The 9,877-nt window shown below is 37.6% G+C and overlaps 1 protein-coding gene across 2 annotated transcripts in view; it reads left to right on the plus strand.

Moving 5' to 3' along the window:
• The window catches only part of PLAG1 (pleiomorphic adenoma gene 1), a 74,883-nt gene extending 65,811 nt beyond the window's left edge, over window positions 1-9,072 (plus strand). The window contains exons 2-4 of one of the 2 annotated variants that reach the window (XM_006877288.1): window positions 3,849-3,947; window positions 6,772-7,130; window positions 7,674-8,948. In XM_006877288.1, coding sequence (XP_006877350.1) covers window positions 6,889-7,130; window positions 7,674-8,931 — 1,500 coding nt within the window. In that variant the 5' untranslated portion in view covers window positions 3,849-3,947; window positions 6,772-6,888 and the 3' untranslated portion in view covers window positions 8,932-8,948. Of the gene's footprint in view, window positions 1-3,848; window positions 3,948-6,771; window positions 7,131-7,673 lie in introns of both variants that reach the window. The other variant, XM_006877289.1, reaches the window with a different exon arrangement.
• Window positions 9,073-9,877: the final 805 nt, after the last annotated feature.

Raw genomic sequence — 9,877 nt, forward strand, 5'->3', positions numbered from 1 at the left:
AATTGCAATGGGATTAAGGTGGAATGCAACACCCTTAACTTAGGTCATAGCCCTGATGATGTATGGGGACAGATGGGGTGTTCCCTGGAATGTGGCCTGAATCACCTTAGAAAGATCAAAGGAGAGAGAAGCAAACAGAGAGGGAGGGACCTGACCATGCCAAGAAAGAAGAGCCAAGAACAAGTCCTTTGGATGCAGGGAACCCTACATTAAGAAGTTTCTAGACCTAGGGTAAGAATGATGTCATTACACACGGAGAAATCAAAGGAAAGCCAGGCCCATAGATACTGAGAAAGATAAGGACCTTCCCCATAGGTGACACACAAAATCTTCCCATAGAATTGTTGCCCTAAATTTGGACTTATATCCTCCTTAAATATGAGAGAATAAATTTCTAGTTAAAGCAAATCGCATTTGTGATATAGCTGTACTAGATAACTAAGTTAGAAACTGGTACCAACAGAGTGGGGTGCTTTTCTTAACAAATCCCTAAAATGTGGAAGTGGTTTTATGGAGTCCTGGTGTGGCGCTGTGAGTTAATGTGACTGCAAAGCCATTTGAACTGCAACGTTGGCAGTTCAAGCTTACCAGCTGCTCCTTGGAAACCCTATACAGGGTCGCTATGGGTCAGAACCGATTCAACGGCACTTTACAATAACAAGTAGAGGTTGAAAACGTGTTAGGGTGCCTTGAATGTGCTGTTTCTGGAATTATGGACATCAAGGGCATTTCTGGTGAGGGCTCAGAAGGACAGATCCACTGTCCAAAGCTGAGAGAATAGGTTTTCCATGCCCAAGAGGCAAAAGAGCAAGGCCTGCCAGGACCAAGGGCTGGGGTTACCCACTGAATTGGACTAGGAGAATAGCGATATCTAAAGCAAGGGAGCAAAGTTGTCATCCCAGTGGGCCTGCAAAGTAGAGCTGAAGCTCTGAGTCAAGGGCCTCCACCTTGAATTCAGAAAACATGGTGAACACCTAAGAGTCTGCCAGGCATGGCCACAGGTAGATGGTTTCGGAGAACAGAGGATTATCTTTAAGCCTTGGGAGTTAATTAAAATTTTCCAATGGCCTGTTGACTTGCTTGATGTCATTATTCCTCCTTTTGCTCTTAATTTCTTCCATTTGTAGTAAAAATGACTACCTGTGCCTGTTTGCCATTGTACTGTGGAAGCAGATAACTTGTATTCTAGATTTCACAGGTTCACAGACGAAGAGTTTTTCTCCTGGATGGAATTTGGATTTGGAGTCTGTTTAAGACTTTTGGCATGATATGATGGGGTAAAAGCGTTTTACATGTGACAAGGGCATGAATTTTGGGGACCTAAAGGGTGGAATGTCATGGATTGAATTGTGTCCCCCAAACTATGTGTCAGCTGTGCTAGGTCATGAATCTCAGTCATTTGACAGTTATTTATTGACGTGGTTTGGCAGTTGTGTAATGGTGTAATCATACTCCATGGTAGGATCTGATGAGATAAGGTAATCAGTTGTGAGGGGATTAGGGTGGACTACAACAGCCATACTTAGGGCACAGGTCTGTGGATATAAGAGGAGTTTGGGGTGTGACCAACCACCTTTTATCTTACAAAAGATAAAAGGAGATAGAAGCAAACAGAGAGGGAGGGCTCTGACTACCCCAAGAAAAAAGAGCCAGGGAAGCATCCTTTGGATCCAGTGTGTGTGAGAAGCTTCTAGACTCAGGGAAAGATTGATGCCAAGACTCAAGGAGATTTCCAAGGAATGCCAGCCCCACAGAGGTTGAAAGGAGACAAGGACCTTCCCCCGAAAACTGACGGAGAAAAAGTCTTCCCCTAGAGCCAATTCCTGAATTTGGATTTCTGTCCTAAACTGTGAGAGAATAAATTTGTTTGTTAAAGCCATCTGCTTTTGGTATTTCTGTTACAGCAGCAACGGATAACCAAGACAGACAGAAATACTTGTTATTTACTATTATTTGAATTATTTAAAATCCATTCTATAAACTGTCTTGAATAGAGAAACTCTTGAAGTCAGATTTATTTCCTTTTGGGGATTGCATTTGGCAATTCTAATAAGAGAAAAGAGTCACTGTCCCCTAATCTTGTCTTTTATGTATGATAAAAGAATTTATTCACTTGAAAGTTGGTGTGCTGACCTGCCCTTCTCAAAGTATGGTAAACTAAGGAGTGAGCTAGGCATTTCAAGGCATAGGCTTTTTCTTGATTACAAATATGATGTCAAAGTTGTTTAGTTTCCTAGAGCCTCTCACCTCTAAATGGCATTCGTGTTAATTGACTTTCAAGGAGGAAATAGTGATGAAAATACACTTTTCCCTTGTCAGGTGTTTATGTGATTAAAATAACAATACACAAAACTTCCTCATTCTCAATTCCTGGTGTGGTGCTATGGGTTAATACCATGGACTGCAAGGTCATTTTGAATCACAAGGTTGGCAGTTCCAGCCACTCCTCAGAAACTCTATACAAGGTCCCTAAGTTAACAACAACAGCAAATACAAAACTTCTTAATTACCTTGCACAAAACTCAGGAGGTGCCCTAGGCAAGTAAGTATTTACAAAGTTAATATTATTGTTTTCAACTTTGATGTGCACAATTCAGTTCTTCCATTTATGCATGTCTTATGCTTTACAGAAGAATGGAGCTTTTGCTTTAACTTTTTAAATACCTTTTATTGGTCTACATTTTTATTTTTCTTGTCTTTTAAATAATAAGGTCGATGCTTGCATGTTCTCTATTAAATATTTATGCATCATAAAAGCATGTGAAGATTAGATTTCAGGGGAAATTAATCAGATTTCTGTTTAGAACTTTAAAGATATTTTTACTTAACCTGTCATTTGAAAATCTTTTTTTAACCATTTGATATATATATATATATACACAAAGTTATTATAAGACATATATCACATAATATATCTTGTTCTTATAACCATGATTTCTGAATAGTGATCATCTTTAAGATTTTCAGAGTTTATTTATCTCTATGTCTTGCCATGTCTGTAACAGATAACTTCTAGATTTTTCTGCCTTATTCTTTTAATGTTTATAGAATAAAGAATTGTTTTTTTTTAATGAATTACTGATAGATTGCTTCTGTTTGTGTTTTATTCAACTAAAGATCATGTTAATAGGCTTTTTAGGGTAGGTTAAGATTTTTTGCAATGATATTTTAAGCAAAATGATGGTTTCTTCCTAGCCTCCCTTTCTCTGTTACAAACCTAGATTTAATTTTCCTAGCTTATGTCTGAAATCTAAAGAGTACCAAGTTATTGCTACATGGCAGCAGTCCTTGCAGCATTCTGGAAAATAAATTGGCAGGTATTGCAGGTAAAAAAAAAAAAAAAAAAAAAGGTGAGGCTCAGAGAAGCCTGATTTGCACAAGTGTGTACAGTGTGGGTGTGAGTACTTTTATCAAGACTGGGTTGTATTCTGGTGAGGTTCCAGATGCATTCTCAGAAAACTGTTTGTGTCTTCTTTGACATTAGTAAGCAAATGATGTTTTCATCAGTCTGGTTTACAAACAGTAATCCTAACCCCCATTTCTCTTAGTAGGCAAGTTAGATTTTTAAAAATAAATAAATTGAATTTGGGAAAGAAGTGGGGAGTCATTCAACATCACAAATTGACATTATCTAGGTAATATTTTACTTTTTATTTCTGCATTTATTTCGTCATGTAAATATGCTTAAAACCAATAAAAATGTGGAGTTGGTGACAATGCATGATTCATCAGAATATGGAATGTAAGCATGTGCCATGAAATTGTTTAATTCTTCTATCTGCTATTTTCCATCTTTTCCAAACTGGTTCCATTTAGAGTAGAGTTCATTATTATTTTTTGTTTCCCAGATTGGCCAAAATGGGAAGGACTAGATTCCGCTCTCTTCCACAAAGAGTCAATGGAACTGGCTAAGATCAAAGTCTGAGGCGTTTTCCACTTGTCATCAGGTATGCACTGAACAGAAATCACTACAGTTCTGTGTATGTACCTTTAAAGTGCTTGATTAATCGGCATGTTGTGGATGTAGTCTTTATTAGATGTTGAACTCTCAAACTTATATTTATTCTACAGTTTAAAATCACCAATGATAACTAATGTGAGTTTTGTAATATATAAAATAAAAAGATATGATTAGCCATGAAAAAATTTCAGCTGGTCTTAGAAAGTGTAATATTTGAAATCAGTGCAATTATCATTGCTCAGTATGTACATCCAAAGTTAACAGAAATCATTTGTTACTCCGTGTTGAGTATCACCAATTTTAATGTAATCAAATGTTTGTATATTGTTTCATGGTAAACTTTTAATACTTTTTTTTTTTTTTTTTTTTTAATTTCACTAACTCAGAAGTCATCATTCTTCTCAACTATAGTTGGATCTGGTAACATAATAATGACAAATATGACCAGTCTTTGACATATTTTCAGATATTATATATAGGGATTTAGAAACTTTGCATTTTGCATTGATTTTGCCATTGAAAAATGCATTCACTTGTTTCCCACTGTGTCTTAAATGGTAAAAGGATCACGTTAATAAATCAAATATTCAGAATTAATTTTTTTCCTGCCTGGTAGAATGCTGTGTACCAATGTAATGTCATTATTGCTAACAGCAGAATAACTGTGGGAGATATTTCTGAGGGAGACAGAGCCTTAATTGTGTTAACATCATTTTTAAACTAGAAGTGGAGTATGTTGACAGTACAAAGGCCATGCATACCTTTTTCTACCTATTGAAGAAGAAAGTATAGTTGAAATAAATACTGATTAACTTACCTATATTCTTTATTCTTATAAGTGAATAATTGCTCTATTTTGCATGTTTGGTTGTAAATTCTACATTAAAATACCATATGAGGACCTACTACTGTAAGTGCCATAGAGCCAGTTCCAACTCCTAATCCTGTCTAGGGTTTCCAAGGAGCAGCCAGTGGGTTGGAACTGCCAACCATGTGGTTGGTGACAATGTTGGATCAACAGTGTTGATCTACAGCACTACACGAGGGCTCCAGGACCTATTGTAATATATATTTAATTTTATAAAAGTGTCTATAATTTAGAGTGTGATTTGTTATTATTGTTGTTGTTAAGAGCCGGAGAGTCGGTTCTGACCCATAGCAGCTGGTGAGCTTGAACCTCCAGCCTTGTGATTCAAACCAGCTTTGCAGTCCAGCGCATTAATACTCAGCAGCACCCCAGGATTCCCATGTGCAGACTAGAACTGTTCCATAGGGTTTTCAAGGCTGTGACCTTTCAGAAGCAGATCACCAGACCCGCTTCTGAGGTGCCTCTGGGTGAGCGCAAACCACAAACCCTTTCTGTTAATAGGTCAGTGCTTTTGTTGTTGTTGTTAGGTGCCATCAAGTCGGTATTGACTCATAGTGACCCTGTGCACAACAGAACAAAACACTGCCCAACCCCTGCAAAAGTCGAGCTGGAATTTGTGAAAGTATAATAGATCTAGCTTGTATAGACAAGTGTCAATCCAAAGTAAATCACAAGTGATATTAAGAAGTTGGTTTTCATTTTTTTCTAAATATAGGATGAAAAATCCAATTGATTTTATACTAGTTGATACCAGTTTTCAATTTAAAAATCAGATCTCTTCAAAGAGGCTGCCGTTATTATCACTTCTGTGTGGTCTTTTAAAGTCCATTGCTTAGACATTTCACAATCTTAAGGAATCTTTTAAGTCTTATGTCAGTTGGATGTTTGGGGAGTTGATTTTCTTATTCTGAGAAAGAGAGTTGATAAAATTTGTCTCTTATCTAAGAATTTTGGAAGGTTCAATTCCATTTTGAAATTGAAGGGTTTAATACATATTGTTTACATTTCATATTTCTCACAGCACTGATAATAGGTTGAAGCTCTGACACACCTTTTTACCAATTCAAAGCACCTCTGTAACTGAAGTGTAACTTGTGAATTGCAGGTGTGCCAGAACCCTGACCACCTCAGTTCTTGGAGGGGCCTCTAGGCTCTGGCTTATCCAGTAACCTTATTGTGCCACATGACCATCATCATATCTGTGATTTGAAAACATGGTGAGGAAAATTTCTTAAAACAACGCCTTCCTCCAAAATGGCAGTGAGCCATGATTCTCACCTAGTATGCCTCAAAAGGTTTTACTGTTTCAAGAAGGCATAATTCTTAAGACAACAAACCCTTCTGTACATGCAATCAAAAAGCCCTCTGAGTGTAGTGACACTGTATATAGGGTAAATTTTCACTTGGAGGTGTGTTCAACTCTTTCAGGCCTCTCAATGCATTGAGAACTTATTCTTTGTGCTAATTGGCTCACATGGTGCCTAAAAAAGCTTTCAGCTCCTTATCTGTATTTTGCTATAGTGCAGAGTAAGACTAGAATTGACGTACACGAATTAAAATTCTTAGACATTAAAATATTTGCTGAAACATTTTTTGGTTTTAATAGGTTTATGTTTTCTGATCTCTTGTGAAAAGTTAAGCTTAACTGATGCCACTTTTAGTGTTGAGTTTTGATGTTTCCTTGGCATTTCCTAAATCACTACTGCTATCCTGAAGTAACAACAGCTTTTGTCAGGTGCAATTTCAGGGTATGTGTGAAGTGTTCATCCTGAGCAATGCATTTATGTTCATTTTGACAAGTATAAAGAAACCTGTAGATATTACATTAGACCAGCTGAATCCGTTTTATGGTTTCTTCTTAATTCAAAAGCATCACATAGCAAATAAAAACTTTTTAATTAAGTTTAGTTACAAATTAGTTGTTTCTTATTTTTTTTTCCAGTCCCTTTTTGCTTTCTTTTACGACCACATGAAACTTGAGAAGCCACCTAAAGCTAAATCATTTAGTGGAGTTGGGCAATTCCCAAGTGTCCAACAAGAAGGCCTGGTTTAGGCTGCGATGGCCACTGTCATTCCTGGTGACTTGTCAGAAGTGAGAGATACCCAGAAAGTCCCTTCAGGGAAACGTAAGCGTGGTGAAACCAAGCCAAGAAAAAACTTTCCTTGCCAACTGTGTGACAAGGCCTTTAACAGTGTTGAGAAATTAAAGGTTCACTCCTACTCTCACACAGGAGAGAGGCCCTACAAGTGCATACAACAAGACTGCACCAAGGCCTTTGTTTCTAAATACAAATTACAAAGGTATTAAACTCTACTTGTCTTTCAGATTATATTTTCTATTATGTTGGCCATTTGAAGCCATTGTAAACGTATATATTTGTATACACATTTTTTTAGTTAATTTACAGAGAGGAAATGTTAAGTAGTTAGACATTGGCTAGTTTTTAGTATTCTAAACCACCTGCTTTTATGTGTTAGTTTCTTTGGATTTTTAAAAATAAATAAAATGCTTAATGAGAGTCAAATTTCCATTTGTAAAAAGAGTTACTACAGTAAAAGAGTAGGGACTGAGAATATGTGGTTGTGGACATTTGCGTGAGTATACTCAGTCTTAATTTTATAATGTTAGCTAACAACCAGCAAAAACTGAAGTGGCAACTTGAATGGCTCAGGTTTTGCAATGTTTAGGTATATTTTGATCCTATGGTATGTTGTAAGTTAAAATTTCCATTATTAAGGAAATTCTGTTCTATGCTAGCATATTAGTTTAGCTCCCATTTGAAAAGTGCTTACATTACCATTTTTATCATAATAATTACTTACAGAATTTATCTGTGTTTAAAGGCACATGGCTACTCATTCTCCTGAGAAAACGCACAAGTGTAATTATTGTGAGAAAATGTTTCACCGAAAAGATCATCTGAAGAATCACCTACATACACACGACCCTAACAAAGAGACATTTAAGTGTGAAGAGTGTGGCAAGAACTACAATACCAAGCTTGGGTTTAAGCGTCACTTGGCCTTGCATGCTGCAACAAGTGGTGACCTCACCTGTAAGGTGTGCTTACAGACTTTTGAAAGTACAGGAGTGCTTCTGGAGCACCTTAAGTCTCACGCAGGCAAGTCATCTGGAGGGGTTAAAGAGAAGAAGCACCAGTGTGAGCATTGTGACCGCCGGTTCTACACCCGGAAGGATGTCCGCCGGCATATGGTCGTGCACACTGGAAGAAAGGACTTCCTTTGTCAGTATTGTGCACAGAGATTTGGGCGGAAGGACCACCTAACTCGCCATATGAAAAAAAGTCACAATCAAGAACTTCTGAAAGTCAAAACAGAACCCGTGGATTTTCTGGATCCATTTACCTGCAATGTTTCTGTGCCTATAAAAGATGAGCTACTTCCAGTGATGTCCTTACCTTCCAGCGAACTGTTATCAAAGCCATTCACAAACACTTTGCAGCTAAACCTCTACAACACTCCGTTTCAGTCCATGCAGAGTTCAGGATCTGCCCACCAAATGATCACAACTTTACCTTTGGGAATGACATGCCCAATAGATATGGATGCTGTTCATCCTTCTCACCACCTTTCTTTCAAATATCCCTTCAGTTCTACCTCATACGCAATTTCTATTCCTGAAAAAGAACAACCATTGAAAGGGGAAATTGAGAGTTACCTGATGGAATTACAAGGAGGCATGCCCTCATCATCACAGGATTCCCAAGCATCGTCATCTAAACTAGGGTTGGATCCTCAAATCGGGCCTCTAGATGATGGCTCTGGAGAGCTCTCCCTATCAAAAAGCTCCATTTCTATTAGTGATCCCCTCAATACACCAGCGTTGGATTTTTCTCAGTTGTTCAATTTCATACCATTAAATGGTCCACCTTATAATCCTCTGTCAGTGGGGAGCCTTGGAATGAGCTATTCCCAAGAAGAAGCACATTCTTCTGTCTCTCAGCTGCCCCCACAAACACAGGATCTGCAGGATTCGGCCAGCACTGTAGGTCTTGGGTCTCTGCACTCTCTGTCTGCAGCCTTCACCAGTAGCTTAAGCACAAGCACCACCCTGCCACGTTTTCATCAGGCTTTCCAGTAGGGTATTGGACATGAATTTATAACAAGCGTATGTGTAGACCTGCCTTAGATGACCATTTTTATTTTAGTGCCTACTTTAAGACAATATAAAAGTTTCTGCTTTTGTATAGTACCAATTTTTATTAAGCCAGTATGAAATAGAGACTAGATTTTTTAAGTGAGCTTCAGAACCATTTGTGTTCAGTTATGTTTACCTGGGTATTTTGTCCTAATTCACTGCCAAGTAGCCTATTTTAAGATTTTTTTACATATAGTAGAGCTGTTACTATTAGTAAAGTTTTTCATACACCCTGTTCAAATTACATTTAGATCCCAACATTTTTATTTTTGTCCAAAAACAATGGCTCTACCTTTTGGCATTTGACTCATTGGAAAATTTTGCAACAGAATATAAATTTTATAAAATTTGTATGAATAACTGGTGAGTTTATAAGTTTTTACCAGTCTCTAAAGTAATTCATAATCAAGTGTTTCAAATGCAGTAAGAGCCCAGTTTGGAGAGAGAACAGGTTTTCTTAGGTACATAATTTTTCAGGTCAGTATATTTTGAAGACTTGCTATTATCTGGCTAAAATATCTGCCATTCTCATTATGAGCATATAAGGAAAAAAACAAAGCTAAACATAAAGCACCAGTATTTATAGGGAAAAAGCAAGAGACTGCTAGTAAGGGGACACGGCATTCATATTACTTAATGGTGGTGGGTGGTTGTGTGCCGAGGTGTCAATTCCGACTTATAGCAATCCTGTATAGGGTTTCCGAGGCTGTAAATCTTTGTGGGAACAGAAAGCCTTATCTTTCTCCCAAGGAGCGACTGGAGGGCTTGAACTGCTGACTTTGCAGTTTGCAGTCCAGTGCTTATCCTACAGAGCCATTGTGCTCCCCATGTTACTTAAAAGTTGACCTGAAATTATTATGCAGGCTATTTTGCCACATTTCAACCTTCG

This window comes from Chrysochloris asiatica, unplaced genomic scaffold, assembly GCF_000296735.1.
Source record: "Chrysochloris asiatica unplaced genomic scaffold, ChrAsi1.0 scaffold00458, whole genome shotgun sequence".
NCBI lineage: Eukaryota > Metazoa > Chordata > Mammalia > Afrosoricida > Chrysochloridae > Chrysochloris > Chrysochloris asiatica.